This window comes from Mytilus californianus, unplaced genomic scaffold (genome assembly GCF_021869535.1).
Source record: "Mytilus californianus isolate M0D057914Y unplaced genomic scaffold, xbMytCali1.0.p SCAF_8, whole genome shotgun sequence".
NCBI classification, from domain to species: Eukaryota; Metazoa; Mollusca; class Bivalvia; order Mytilida; family Mytilidae; genus Mytilus; species Mytilus californianus.
Window position 1 is genome coordinate 87730175 of NW_026262734.1, and position 16865 is coordinate 87747039.

Consider the following 16865-nt stretch of genomic DNA (forward strand, 5'->3'; position numbering starts at 1 on the left):
GTTCAGTAATTATTAGACAGGGAAGATGTTCATTCTTGAAACTGACCACAAGCCGCTCGTACCGTTACTCAGTAAAGGTATAACTGCAGAACTCCGAATTCACCTTTTGAGGTTCGATTTCACAATTGAGCACTTTCTAATTCAAGAATTCAATATCACAGATGCATTATCTAGATCGCCGGTAGACATCCTGTCCGAGTCCAATGAATTCGAGACCGAGACAAAAGACAGTATCATATATAATTATCTGGCATCAGATATGAGACTTCAAAACACGACGCACAAGGATGAAATATGCCAAGCCCTTATGTTATATAGCAAAGAAGGGTAACCAGAAAAATCTAGTTTGAGTGACAGCTTGAAACCGTATTGGAGTCTGCAGGTAGGGTTCACTATCGTTGGAAATATTTTATTAAAAACCGATAGGTTAGTTATCCCACGGTCGTTGCAAGACGAACTATTAGAACGACTTTATGATGGTCGCCAAGACATTGTTAAATATCCATAGTGAGGTGACTTGGCATGAGTACAATAATAGAAAACATGGTCAAAACATGTCAAAAATGTATCGAAAATGCAAAAGATCATGCAGAACCGCTATTGCAGTCGAATTTTCCTAAACGACCATGACAAAAACTAGCGTCCGACTTGTTTGAACTAAATGGGCAGACGTATCTATTAGTTGTTGGTGATTTTTTAAGATACATCGATATAGCAAAATTGTCTAGCACAACTCCTCAGTCCGTCGTGAATAAATTAAATCAATGTTTGCGAGACACGGAATATCGAAACGTTTATTCCGGACGTTGGACCTCAATATAACTCTTTAACATTCAAGCAGTTCGCGCAGTTGTATGGGTTTCAACACATGACGATTAATCCACAATTTTCCCAGTCTAATGGAATATCTGAACAAAATGTTCAAACTATTTAAAATATGTTTTAAAGGACAATGAATTTTAAGTCTTTGCTATCCTAACGAACATCACTGCTTGCTAACGGTTTTAGCACGACTGAACTTTTGATGGGGGTAAGATAAAAACATTGGTACCAGTCGCTCCGAAAAACCTCGCACCTAAATGGCCTAACATTTGCGAGTTGCCGAAAAAGGAAGCTGAATGTAAATTGAAACAAAAAGTATTATGACAGACGACACCGAGTGCGACCATTTTTTAAAGTAAGTTTGGGTAAAAATTCGAAATCAAATGAACCGCATTCATATATCATTGAACCTGACTGTTGTGAATATAATTGGAATCGGCGACACTTTTCCAATTTGCCTTATATGCCTGATACTAAAATTGATAAAAATACTTTTGAAACAATCCCCGATGAAATACCAATTCACAATAATGAACTGAAAGATAACACAACAGATTAATCGGATAAATCTGTTTCGTATGTAACTATGTCGGGGAGAATCTCAAAACCACCAAATCAGTTAGATTTGTAAACACAGATCGGCTGTTCCATTCATGATAACATTTATTAGTTACTATAGCAATAATTTTCTCACAAGTCAAAAAAAGATGTAATATCAGTTCAGTCAATTAGAAAACATCAGGGTGAATATGTTCACTATCAAGTTGAAATTCTTATCAGATGCTAAAGTTACTATGATCTACGTTTTTTTATATGATAATTGTTTCCATGATATCGTCCCTTGTATGCTTTACACTTTATTGTAAACACGTATATATAGTTTATATTAGAATAAAACTCATAACTAGTCTTGTGTATGTATATCAAGAAATACATATTTGGCTCGCCAATATAACAGTTAGTTGTTTCATTCTCTATAAATTTGAATTTTAAACGTTTAAAGTAAGTACAGTTACACGGAAAATATGCGATGGTTCGTTGTTTGTAGTCATTTCACCGTTATCTCATTTCCTGTATTTCAAACTAAAAGTGAAAGTGAAAGTTGGGAATTTATTTTTGGACTTCCCTTTTTTAAATATTTTACCGCGCAATAATCTGTATAGTGTATCTGTGACCGTTCCTGAGGTAAGTCAAATTATTTTATGGCAGCTTGATATACATATTATTAGGTTGCTTTTATCATTAGCGCTTTGGACGACCTGATTTAAAAAAGTAATTTTATTGAATTCTTTGTAACAGGCATAAAATTGAAACAATAACAAGTAGGAATTTTTCTCGAGTCACCATTGTTGCGTTTGTTTCAAAGTTTTTAAAATGAAATTATAGAGTCTGTTTGATAGTGACTTAATCTGAATGGCAAACATATCTTGTTTCAGATTTAAAAATATACTGGCATTGTAAGTGGAAATATAAGTGCATGCTTGGGAGGGCTGCTCAATGTTTTACCTAATCATGCTAATAACGCTTACATAGTTCAACATATCTTTAGTTCAATATAAGGTTATCGTGTTAGGTTAAAACGATAAGTTAGATCAGATTTTTAGCACTTTAAAAGTATAAACCAAATACTTCAAGTAAAAATACAGTTAAAAACTTTGAATTTGCAAATAATGAACGACAATATAAAAATTCAAAATTCAAAAAATACTATGACGCCTTCAAACGGAGCTAGAATAGGAACCTCGACAGGGCATGCGTAAATTTCTTTGCATGCATCACCCACCATGCAATTTCAAATGCAGTCAAAAACATAACTTATCATGAAATAGCAATTTGATAAGCAAAATAAAACAGATACGAAACAATGCTTCAAACATATGATAGATTTTCAGATCACGTGTTTGTGAAATATCTTTTTTAAGTTTTGGTCGACACAATTTTTTTCAGAGCCATTAAAGAACAATATTTAGCAATCCCCCCCCCCTAAAAAATGAAGAAAAAAAGGGTAAAAAAACTAAGTGAAAAAGAAACTTAAAAACGAGCAAATACACAATTAAGTAATCCCCAAAAAAGGACCTAGTAATAAATATGTGAAAAAAAACCTTGGTTTCAGTTATAGCAACATTACATAATTTGATATGGTTAAATTACTGTGTCATATGCATATCCTGTCAGTTTCTTTGAGCAAGCTGAAATGGCAGACATTGTCAATAATAACTCAAACCAAGCTGATGTTTTCCTGCTGATGGTTCATGTATCAACGTCATAATAGCGCAGAAATACCCGAACTGACATACTGTGAGGTTTTGAAACTTAATTTTGTTGTAGGTTTTAATGAAGCATCTTATTGATTTGGTTAAAATTTTTGATAAGCAAATCCATCTTCAAATATGTAAGACTTAATTATGTTCACCGGTCTATAGGCAAAGAATGGTGAATTTAAATTTTATTCAGAAGAAAATGGTTTTGCTTTATAGTTATAAAAATATACACACACATTACATGAAACAAAACAGAGCAGTTATTTACCTTGCTGTATGGGGATTTACTCAATAAATAAATATACGTCATCGGAGACAGCCCATTTGGGGGAGTGCTTTCTGTATAACACTGAAGTCCTCTGCTTTTCTGATTGGTAGATAGTGCTTGTAATAAATATGTTTTGATAGATTGGTAAACACGTGGGTTAAATCAATTATTTTTTTTGCTACATGAATGAAAAGTAATGTGGGTCAGTATAGGAATTTAGTGCGAATCTATAATTTTTGTAAACAAGGCAATGTGAATTGCTCAAAAATGCCGCATGACCCTATGTTTTTATTGTTGCAAAAGATGGGACTATATTTGTTTTTCAATGAATGATATATGAAAGCTTCTGAAGTCTAAAGGTAAACCAGGTATAGATTTAATTCAAGACATAGATTTGCATTAAAGTCAATTGGGAATTTTTTTACCGAATTATCCCGTATCAACTATACATACTTTATATGTAAAATTCCTGCAATTTATAAGAACAGCCATTGCATTTTGTTTTAGAATCATTTCCCGAAAACAGACCTGTCTGTGAAAAGAATGGAGCAAACAGTTCAATCAAATAAATGCAGCGATAGTGAAAAGGGAACGAAAAGGAAATTAAAGGTAACATGATTTTATAGACGATAGTGAAAGTGAAATTTTGGATTTATACATTACACATAAAATGTGTAAGATATTTCTATATAATCCATTGTAAATGTAATGTACCCCAATATTATGTATGATAAGAGATGAACATAGAGTAAATATGGTAAATACGGTTGATATGAATAAAACTTGTGAGATAAATTCATTAAGGAATCGATATTAAACAGTTTGAAAAATTCGAATATGTTAAAAGTATGAAATAAAGCAAGTACATTAAGCATAAAAGACACGAAAGAGTATCCACTTATTCCAAGTGGGATCAGTTAAGTGTATACCACTTTGATTAAATGAATAACAAGGAAGCTTGGCATACATTTAATGAATATTAATGGCAAAGCAACATACACATTTACTTATTATTCCGAAGTTGTTTTGCTTCTGCTTTGAATATGTTGTGGTATTTTATTTAGATTACGCTATTTGAAAGCGTATACCAGTCTAAAATAACATTTAAAGAAAATAGATGTTCAGTCCAGTCCTTTACTATGTTGGGACAAACAAAATGAATTATTTTGATCTAGTGTTATATTCGTGGAGATTGTTGATTATTTTTCTAAAATTGTCTTTTAGATATGCGTGACACAAGCTGTTGTATATTTTATGAGTGTGTCCTATTCTTAATTGTTTTACTATATTTTGGACGTTTAAAAAGCTAACAATTGATAGTTCTAAACACTACTCATGTGAGACCGTATATCTGAAGCTTTCATATAATAAAAATTGTTTGTTACCAAAAAATTCAAAATTAAGATTTGAATGGTTTTTAAGTTATGTACGCATGAGTTTATTGTACATCTAGAAAAATTAAAAAAAATGTTTTAAATATTTTTTTTGCCTATTGCAGCATGATGACATTACAAAATATTTTGCAATCTCAATCCCCTCTTTAATTTTGTCACTTGTCACTACAACTATAAAATATATGATTTAACGATATTTCACGAATTTTGATGTGCATGGAATCATCAGGTTTATTAAACTATATAAAATATACATATAACATTTGAAAAGTTGTTTGGGGATATTGCAGTATAATGACATTTCAAGATCTTTTCACCACTTCCATGTTGCCACCAGTCAGTATAACTACAATTAGAATATTTTCCTAAAATTAAAGAACAGTTTCCAAGCTGGGAAAATAAGCTTATTTTAAAAAGTAGCAAAATACTTATTACATCCAATTATCGGATGATAAAGTATAATGTGTCCGTATTATTCCGTAATCTAGTGTAGTCTACTGTTAGTGGGGAAGGGAGATATTTTGTTTGCATACATTCATTTTGTTTCGTAAATTAAGGCGACAGTAGCTTACTTTAACTTACATAAGTGGAAAGGATTAAACCAAGCAAACACTACAAAACAAAATGTAAATATAAAATTGATTTTAACATTTTAATAGCAATCAGTGCATCATTATATTTCTCCACTAAAAGAATTCAGAGCTGTTACATATTCTCGAAGCTTCTGATATTCCAACACCAATGAAAAAATAAAAAAAGCTGTAGTAGAAATTCAATCGTTTACTTTGATGACACCCATACATCTATAAAAGTCTTCTACAGATACAAGATGAGCAATGTCCATCTGTGAAATTATTTAAAGTGGACGAGAAAAAAGGTGGAGCTGAAATTTCAAAAACAGGTGCAAGAAGAGGTAAATATCCACGCCTTTAACCACTTTCTTCAATTTTGAAATTTGTGAGGGTTGATTATCCTTACTGCCATTCTTTGTAATGCATATCAAACGTACGTTATGCTTAGGTACTGTACATGCATAAATAAGAAACTTCAGTAGTTAATCGATGTTTAAGAAATCCATTATGATTAAACAATAAAACATGAATCTGTAGTTCAGTGATTGTCGTTGATTGCTCTATTCCATTTTCGGTCTTTGTCTATTGTTTTGAATATATAAAATATATATTCTGATGACCTGTCACGTAATGTTGTCATTTTAACGGTATTTGTTAACACTGTCATTTAAGCGGGAGACTTGGCTAGCCACAAAACCAGGTTTAACCCACCATTTATTCTTAAAATGTCCTCTACCAAGTCAGGAATATGGCAGTTGTTATCAAATAGTTCATTTCTATGTATTTGCATTGGCGTTTGTTTTTGTTGCACTTCAGTGTTTCTGTTGTTCCGTTGTTTCCCTCTTATAGTTGATGTGTTTCCCTCGAGTTTAGTTTGTAACCCGGATTTATTTTTCTTTAAATCGAGTTATGACTTTTGAACAGCGGTATACTACTGATGCCTTTATATACATTAGGCTGTTGGTTTTCTCGTTTGAAATATTTTCAATTGTGTCATGTCGAGGCTTTGTATAGCTCACTATATACAGTACGGGTGTGGCCCACTTGTTGAAGGCCGTCCAATGACTTGTAGCTAATTACATCAATGTCTCTGATGATAGTGTTCTCTTTGGCAATCATCCCATTTTTTTTGTTGACAAATCCAGGTTATATATGTAGGACTCAAATCTATGGTGGGTTCCAGATCTATGGCAGATTCCTAATCTATGGTAAATATGACGTCATGCCATTCCAGATCTATGGCAGATTTGTTAAAATCCTAATCTATGGCAAGTTTTGTAATTTCCTAATCTATGGCGGATTTTTGTTGTTTCCAAATCTATGGCAGATTGTGTGCAAATGTAGAGCAAGGCAGTACATATACAGTCACTAACTTGTCTTAAATAAGTTGAAATGTACGACAACGGGAGCATGTCTATAAACATTTGTGAAATAAAAATTCCATAATGGTCAATCAAAGCGTGATGTCAACCATAAAAAAGTGTAGAAGTGATATACCATAATACAGAAATCGGGATTAAAATTATCTTCCCTGGAAAAATAAGCATATCCTAATCTGTGCATGGTACCTGTTTAATCCATTAATTTAAACAACTAGAAAAATGGAAGTCCCTTAACAAACAAGAAAGCAGTTTTTTTTTTATAAAAAACAATTTAAACAGTTTGACTTTTTACATAATATTTATTTCAGCGTTAATCAATCTTTTTTAACTGGTGACGATTTAAGTCAAGTTGGTATCCTGTAATTTCATTTTCTCACTTTAAATACTTTGCCAGCCGTAGACGCTAAAATATTTACTATAACTCCATTCCCAAAATATCCACTACTAAAAACAGCTGTGCCTTTCTTGATCGCGGGATTCGGACGGTACAACAATGAGTGTCCCTCCTATGGATAAAACATCCCATCTTCATTTAAACCATCGGCAAATTGTTCTAGAGGGAAAGCGGAAAGTGTTTTCCTGAGTATTTTAAACTCAGGACTTCAGGAAAGTTTGGAGAGCCCAATTTTTACTGTCGGCGACGACTTATATGGCGTTATTTTATTGTGACGTTATATGTTTCTCTTTTTCCCGGAAAATTACGTAATTCCTATATCTGCCAAAGATTTGGAGAAAACAAAAATTTGCCATATATTTGATTTGTTTGGCGTTTGTAACGTCATATTTGCCATAGATTAGGAATCTGCCATAGATTTGGAACCCGCCATATATTTGAGTTATAAAAAAAACTGAGGAAATCGCATTAACTGTGAAAGCAGCAAGACCAAGCGCGTGAACAGGCTAGACATCTCATGCTATGCATGCATCACATGTCATGCGAATTGACACTCAGTCAAAATGTCACAATCCGGAATAGCACACAATCGGTTAATTTACAGAACAGATGGCTATTCAGATATCTAAATACAATCTTTACCTTAAACTCCAAAAACAAGTTCCTGGTGAGCTGAGACACTGACACATCGTATTGGGCAGCTAGTTCATGATGGTGAAGGTACAACTTGTAAAGTGTCCTTTTTTGTCTTGCTCTTAGAACTCTGTATAAGCGGTTGTTGTGTCAGGAGCTCACCCCTATAAATAAAGTCCAATGTTGTGAAAATGGGATAGTGTAACGTATTAATTCAGATTTGTTAACGCCATACTATCGAGTAGAGGGTATGTTAATGCTAAGAAATGACAAGTTGACAATTGGAATGTTGAAATCACTACGTTTGTCGTGGATTCTAGTTTGAAGTTGTTTATCTGTGTCTAAATCAAGAAAAGGATCAAAGTATGAAGAATACCTTCTCCTTTCAGTTTCATAGTAATTTCGTTATTTATCGACGCATTATACATATGCACATTCATGGATCTACAATCTGTCGATACCTGTATCTTGGCATTGCACAAGGTCATGTTTTTTCTATGGCTGTTTATGACGTCTTTACACTAAATCCATTGGATGTTGGATGTTTAATGATTGATAAGTTAGTCTTAGATGCATGATTTTTTCATTAGTTGTTATTGGCTTTGAACTAGCTGTCAGTATCTGCGAGTACTCTCAGATCTGTACTTAGTAACTTTTTGTTGTTGAAATGTACAATTTAGTTAGTGTTGTTTTTGTTCTGCCTTCTATCAGAAGCAATTGGCATTTATTCAAATTACCGAATACTTCACTTTTTATATTGCGTCCTTGTCCGTTAACTTGTCAGTATCCTGGCAATGCGATTTTTTCGAGAGAAAAGCTGACAACAGCTTAGACATCAAGCTTTATATTCGAATTGCAGTTTTCAGTAATATAATATATTATCGGAAAATAAATGTATATGTTCTCAAATAGAAACTGGTGGAAGTTTCGTCGACACTACAATTATCCTATTCCTTCAGTTAGTCCTATAAATGTGATACTTTCCGATAGTGTTTGTATATCTAATGTGAATATTTGTAATTGCATGTAAGGCCAATTATTGCTGTCTGCATCAGATGTATTTAAAATAAGTTCCTTTGGTTAAATGTTCGCAGTAAAAATTTGGAAATAGCAAAAACTTTATTAAAGTAACAGTTAGTGTTTTTAAATTTATCATTGAAAAGCAATGTAGAAGGATCATTACTGAGTTTGACCGTAAGCTGTTATTCACTATGATACAGGAACAAGACTACTTTAAAAGAAGCGCAATTTGTGCCCAAAAGAATGCCCACAATATGCCGAAACGTACATATGCCTCACCATTGACAAAATAGTCTCAACTTTCAACTTATATTCTATTTCAAATCCTTTTATTCAGGCTCTGGCGGGTCACTAGATATAGCAGACACACATACTTCATAGGTATTTAACAGAAATTTCAAATGGATCATTTGAAACGACATATACACTATACTCATTGAATTGTTGTTTGTTGTTGTGACCTTCAATGAACAAGACAATTTTGGATATATGTATATTTTCAAAGATCCTCTTCAGTTTTGTACAATTAGCAATTGTATTTATGTAAAAATATACTTATTTTAGTTTAGTATGGTATTATTTGAAAGGATTTGATTTAATAGCACTACTTTGATTTTCATAACATAATTAAATTTATAGTTCCCTGCATAATGAAGAAAACAAATATCTGTTTACAGATGAATCATTATTTGACTTATCATACGACAAAGAAGCTAGCAGATCAGCTGTAAGTACAAATATAGTTAATTATATAAATCAAACAATCAAAACATGCATTTTTAAAACAATAACAAGTGTTTTAAGGTGTTTACACGATACCGTGTGAATATTGTTATGTATGGTTTTATTTTATAATGTCAAAAAGTGTCTGAGCAATATTGGCAGGATTCATGTATAGATACTCTCTGTATGCTGTCTCACACTTTAGACATGTTATATGAAGGAATATGTAATAAAAAAACTCAATTTGTTCCAATTGTAAAAAGGAATTCTCTGTAACAATCTACCATGTTGCAGCATGTATAGTGCCATATTTTGTTGAAATTTTGTTTGTTGAAAACAAATATAATGTATCCGAAATTAAGTAGCAGAATATTGTTTATGTCTCTGTTGCCATGGTAACAGGTTCCCTTGGATTTAAGCCCAGAATTGCTTATTATGAGACAAATACATTACCAACGACAAGAAGATATCATACACACATTTCAGTTTGTAAGAATAATGTAACATTGGTTTATGAAAATATAACATTTAATTGGAAAGAAAAAGTTAAAATTAGTTTTACTAAAAAAAGAGGGAAGGATAGATGACGACACAGACTGGTATATAAGGGATTTTCATTGTATTCAAGAAGGCAAATTATAGGCATTTTGCATGAACTTATTACACACTGTTGCATCTGCACCCATTTATATTGTGATTATCAATATATAAATATTACTGTTGCCTAGTAATAATTTATAGCAAAATGTTTTGGCTTCAGGTTGGTAATTTTGGTATCAATTGAAAGCTTAAGGACATGGAATCTGAGTTGAAATTTCCTCTTGAATGATAAATCAAATTTCTGAAATTATAATAGGTAGGAAATAATATATCGCTTTTAGCAGCCAGTATAGTTCAATTTTGTCAAAATAAGCTAAGAAACATTGATGATGAATTATTCACTTGCAAGTGAATAATTCGACCTCATTGAATCCGTATTCAGGTGCACTTCAATTTAGCCCCTTAGCTAGAGATGGATACCGCATGCATTGTGCGTGTTCAAATATTTAAAGGAAAAGAATGTCAACATTGAAAGTGAAACAAAGGTAAATCATTCCTTCTATTTACTTCTCTCACAAAATCCAATTACTTTACCCAAGGTTAAAGGTTAAGGTATTCAATGACATTTGACCTTGAGTCAAATTGATGGTCATTTAATGCTCAATATTTTCACATCATATTTATATACTTATGATTTGTGGTTATCTTAATAACATAGTCAAATTTCTATATGAAAAAGAACAATTGCACCAAAAGCTACCATCCTAACGCCATGAATCGAAAACATGCTGAAAAGAAACATGTTCTTTTAATATCTTCAATTGTGTAAAAAATACGTACAGTTTGTTCATACAAAATATATCTAATTTGCTTTTACAAATAGCATGAAATTTGACCGCTGGTTCTTTTGGTTGTGTCGATATTAAGACAATATATTTTCTAGGTACGACATTGCTGTTTTGTTTTTTAAGTATTTAATTCTGAAAAAGGGACGAAAGATACCAGAGGGACAGTCAAACTCATAGATCGAAAACAAACTGACAACGCCATGGCCAAAAATCAAAAGACAAACAGACAAATAATAGTACAGATGACACAACATAGAAAACCGAAGAAACATACTAGCAAAATACAATAAGTGAAAACTGGTTTTGCTTTAGAATAACTGCAAAGTAGTATTAGTAGCATATAGATCAAGATTTTTGTCAAATACTAACATCTCAAAAATGTACGGAAAACTCCATTGACTAGCAGAATATTTCAGTTCAGGGCATTTTTCATATTTTTTTTTCACTTAATATATGTTTTGGCTAAATTTAAAGAACATCGGTGATCATAAGTCCCTTCGTGAATTGTACGGACGCCATCATGTCGAGTTGGTTGACCGTTATAGAATATCTGTTTCACATATGGCGACGGATATGTTCCAATTGTCGTAACCACTATCACTTCCCTTTCCCCGAATGTGAACTACCGATATAGACTTATCATCGGGTTTGTACTTACATGACCAACACGACGGATGCCACATGTGGAGCAGGATCTGCTTATTCTTCCGGATCACCTGCGTTAATCCCCAGTTTTTGGTGGGGTAATTGTTGCTCAGTCTTTAGTTTTCTATGTTGTGTTTTGTGTATTGTTGTTTGTCTGCTTGTCTTTTCCTTTTTTAGCCATGACGTTGTCGGTTTGTTTTCGACTTATGAGTTTGCATATCCATTTGGTATTTTTCTCCCTTCTTTTTGTAATATTGAGGCATAATGGGGCCTAATCGAACACCTATTCCTTATGACCTATATTCTAGTCGTTTGAGTGATCTGTTTCATGGTTAAAAATTACAGAACATTTAAAGATCAGTTTCAAATTTATTCTCATTCAAATAAGTTTGTCAAGCATTGTTTCATACTTAAAACGTAACAACTCAGTATACACTCTACATTCTCTATTAACATGATATATAACAAAGGTATCAAATGAGCCCAACCCACTTGATGTCGATGCAAAATTCCAACCGAATAACGAGACAATGATTCATTGAATAATATTGACTGCTCCAGTATTCCTTTTTGGCAAACCCAGCCGGTTTTATACAGTTGGCTCGCTGATCCTTATACATTCTTATACATTCTTGGCTTTCAAATATTTGGCTTTGAGCGTTTCTGATGAAGGTATATCAAGAAAAGCGCTCCGGACGCATGCAACGTGTTGTTTTTGTTTGATACTAAATTACACGTGTTATGATCATGGATACTAACATGTGTATTTTTATTATTATCAAGAAAAGATTAAATACATCAATTTCACCAACATGTCGGTCCAGAATGCCAGGTTAAGTATGAAATCAAAATAACATTCTATGCATTATGTGTGCCCGTAGCGCTTTTCTGGATAAACCGTCACCGGGAACGCTTAAACCTTTGAAATAGATATATATATATATATATATATATATATATATGTGTGCGTATATCAGTGTGTGTGTGTGTTTGTGTGTTTGTGCATTGTGAGTAATGTATAACTGCATCGTTTGATTGAAAGTTATATCACAAAAATAAACACAACATGTATTCTGGTTTAAAAACTATTTTTTAATTAAAAATTTGCAGGTTGCTGGAATAACACTGAAAAGAAAGTATTCTCCTATCCTCTCTATTTCTGGGCCAAGCAAGAAGAGTCGCTATCCAATAACTCCCGGGATCAAAGCAATTTCATCTATTATTAGATACGGGGAAGACCATGATGATGTCAGACTATCCATTCTATTCCACGATTGAAACACTATTATGAGAGGGGTTGCTTTCGGAGACGCAGCCCGAAAATTTAAAAACAAATTAAAAGTAGGTCGCACATACACATTTCAGAATTACAAAATTGAAGTCAGTGATAGAGGGTATAGCAACACTAAGTATGAGATATATCTTCTGGAAAAGACTATAGCTACCATCAAGACACTAGAAACAGGATATGCTGAGATACTTAAAGTGAAAGGAAAGAAGATATCAGAAATGAATGAAATATTTAAGAACTTGTTGGTTTCCACAAAAAAGTGAGAATTAGCAAAATTGGAAAGTTGTACAGACCAAAAGAAAAATTTCTTCGAGACGTTTTCGTTAGTGATGAAACAGGAGAAATGAGGATTTTGACGTGGTCATATAAGAAAGCTGAATTTCTTCATAGTGTTGGCGATCATGTCATACTGAGATTTATGACCTTGAAGTACGATGACCAACATTGTTTCCATAAAAAATCTGATAACACGAGGATTGTAAGATGTCAGGCAAAGTAAAATGAAGCATGCTTAGAAAAATAACTACACATGCTTACACACATAAAAAACATAATTATTAGGAAGTTTAGAAAATCATTTTTATTTTCATATTTGGATAGCTAAAATTGACTCTTCTTTCATGCCGAACTTCTTCAATGATGAAAGGAGCATTTGCATTGAATGTAAACATACTTTATGCAAATTAAAACTTCTTGTTTTTACGCTGTATAATTTGATTTGTATTTTTGTTTTCTATTGAAACTCCATTAAGAAGGGAACAACATTAAATCCCGTGGTTCGTTCAAATCTCAGGGTTGGGACAATTATACTGGCTGATATCAGGAAAGGGAGTAGTGCTATCAACATATATCTGACTTAGTAATGACAAATTCTAGCACGAACTATTTTGGCCAGTTTTGGCTTAAAATATCCACAAATATTACGACAGTTAAAAGAAGCAGTCATTAAGATTTTCACATTTATACAATTTTGTTTTTGAAATTAATACCAAACAAAAGTTAGTTCGGATTGGTTGCCTCATAATGTTGTAGGATTCTATTGAATATTGATGAGTTATCGAACCTGGAACACGACAAATGATTAGCGAATGCAATTAAGACAGTGTAGGTCTAGAACGTAGAATTGCTTTTAAAAATATAACAAAACATGCATGTATAAAACAAAAGTCAACATTGTATGTGTAACTAACAACAGTTGGAAGATTTAAATTTTCAGCGTCAATTTATGTTACTCTCACTAAATACTGTAGTTACCTATGTGACAATATCATAGAGGGTAACAATAGATTTTATTATACTTCACGTTAAAATGCCATATTTTGATTGGCTAATACGAGGGTGTTAATTTACTCTATTACCCTTCATAGACACACTTGATCAAGTGTGCGCTTTATCAAATACGACTCTATACTATGGCAAATACTCTATTACCCTTCACGGAGACAATTGATCAAGTGTGCGCTTTATTAAATACGGATGGTTGTTATGTACAAGACGTCATAGTTTATTACTTTGAATTTGAAATTTAATCGACAGTAATAACAGAACATTCAGTATAATAAATAAAATGGCACATATCTGAGAGGGTGATAGAGCCTCAGTTGACAATGTTTTCTCGGGGTAACAATCTGCTCTATCACCCTCTCAGCTATGTGTTATTTATATATTGACATGAAATAATTTATCGTGTAACTGTTATCAAGGGGACCAAAAATAGAACCTGTTTGGTCACATGAATATGTTCTAATGTTATATTTTCCCTTCACATTTTCTAAATCTTGCCCATCAGAACGGATGCTGATAAATTTTGTTCTTAACGAGCCTGTTTCATATTACGTTACACTTTGTGTCATTTTACTAATAAAAATGCAACCGGATAAAAATTCCCCAAAAAAAAAAAATACGTTTACACAAAAAGAAATGTTGACGTAAATTGATGAAGATGGGAAGCATTGATATCCTTTCAGAAAGTTGAAACTTTTACGTATAGTGGAGTTGGAAAACAACAGATTAATACTGTTCGGAGGTCATCTCGATGGTTAATTATATTTAGATAACGTTAAGTCCTAAAATGCGCACGAAATGTTAACATGTTATAGCGATCCAATGCACTTTTTATTGATGAAACTTTAGTTTTCCTTCAGTATGATGATAAGAATACGTTGGGATGAAGTATACTAAAATCTTACGACATCACATGTGTTGTTCTTGATTTCCTGGAATTCAGACAAGAGAACTGTCAATTTAGTTGTAATATCCAGTTTTTGTAAAAATCAATATTACCAGGAATATATATTATACATTTGTAGGTAATATAACATTGAATATAATGAAAAATTGAGCAACCATTGAAAGAAATTTCGACGTTGACTCAAACTTTGGAGGGATCTGCCCTTAAAATATTTAAGAAATGATTTTTACTTAACGAATTCGAACAATTAATCAATATCGATATATTTAGTTGAATATAGCATAGCCTTTAAATTGTCACTGTTAGAAACAACAGGTTCAATATAGCCACTTACCAGCAGAAGGTTGAACTGTTACAGTTGAATAAAGCATACCCTTTTCATTGTCACTGTTAGAAACAACATGTGCAGTATAACCACTTACCAGAAAAAAGGTAAACAAAAAAATGTTTTAGCTGAATGAAACTAAAATCGTTGCAGTTTAACATTTATCTATAGAAATTAACCGAGCCAAGTAATAATCCAACATACGTATTCTAGTACTGAACAGTTTTGCAGGTCACGGCAGATACATGTAAATACTAAGAAATAAGCTCAAACACATCGAACGATTGGAAAACACCTGTCATATTCCTGACTTGGTACAGGCATTTCCTTATGTAGAAAATGGAGTATTCTCTTCCTAAGTCGTGAACATTTTGACAGTTCAATATATATTTTACACTTTTTAAAATGATATGAGTTTAGAGATGGGAATCTGAAATTTAACTTTTCACTCTATTGGGGTTTACATTTCATATTTTACTATACCAGTGGGAAAGCCACAACTGAGAAAGCTAACCCCTTTAGTAACTCTTCGGTCTCACGCCATGACAAGTAAGAATATAAATGGGTAGGGATGTGAGTCAGAACAGTGTTCAAATTAAAGTTATGGAAAATACGGAACATGTTTCCTTAGAAATATAACTATACTGTTTACAAAGGTCTGGTCAAGGCAATCTAGAAAAGCTATAGTTAGCACAGGAATTTATAGCCATTCAATGAAATTTAACAATTTATTACATAACGCGGGTAGTGCATTAATCCTGATGGGGCCAAATTCTAAGATTTTAATATTTTGAAAATGTTCCTAACATTATTTTAACTTTGTTGTCACTTGTGAAAGTCAGATGTCAACCAATATAATAAGCGAATTGTCATGATGGATTGCACTCATGTACTTATTATCATATCCTTGTGGTTAGGAATAGAAAGGATGTGTTCCGGACACACAAAATGTCCAATGCATCACCCTCATTACCTGAGATCAAGGGGGCAAGGACACATGAATATCATGACAATAGAAGCACAGTTTCATAGCAAATTTCATAAGTCAATGTCACAAGATACATATAAATTGTGATATGATTGCCAATACGACAACTGTCCACCATAGATCAAATTAAGTGGATGTAAGCCATTATAGGCAACTGTACAGCCTTCAACAATGAAAATCATAGGAATAGTCGGCTATAAGAGGCCACGACATAAAAAAATATGAAACAATTCAATTGAGAAAACTAACTGCTTAATTATAACAGAACAAATTTATGAAAAACAAATATGACATACATGAAACAACGACATCCACTAAACTATAGGCTCCTGACTTGGGACGGGCACATATAGAATGTGGTAGGGTTAAACATGTTTGAAGGCACCAACACTCCCATAACGTCGAACAAATGTGTAATGGTACAACTCAGAACAATCTATGCAAAACAATCATACGAGAAATAACAATATACGAAAACTACTCAATTACATGCTCTTGACTTGGGACAGGCACATATAGAATATGGAGGGTTTAAACATATTTGAAGGAGCCAACCCTCCCCCTAACC

General features: G+C 32.8%; 1 protein-coding gene across 1 annotated transcript; it reads left to right on the forward strand.

The window, feature by feature from the left end:
• The first annotated feature begins 3756 nt into the window (after positions 1 to 3756).
• LOC127710708 (uncharacterized) lies at positions 3757 to 13505 on the forward strand. Its single transcript, XM_052216644.1, has 4 exons — positions 3757 to 3960; positions 5568 to 5658; positions 9424 to 9473; positions 12613 to 13505. Exons 1-4 carry the CDS (start codon positions 3895 to 3897, stop codon positions 12778 to 12780), a joined length of 375 nt encoding a protein of 124 aa, XP_052072604.1. The 5' UTR covers positions 3757 to 3894; the 3' UTR covers positions 12781 to 13505.
• Positions 13506 to 16865: the final 3360 nt, after the last annotated feature.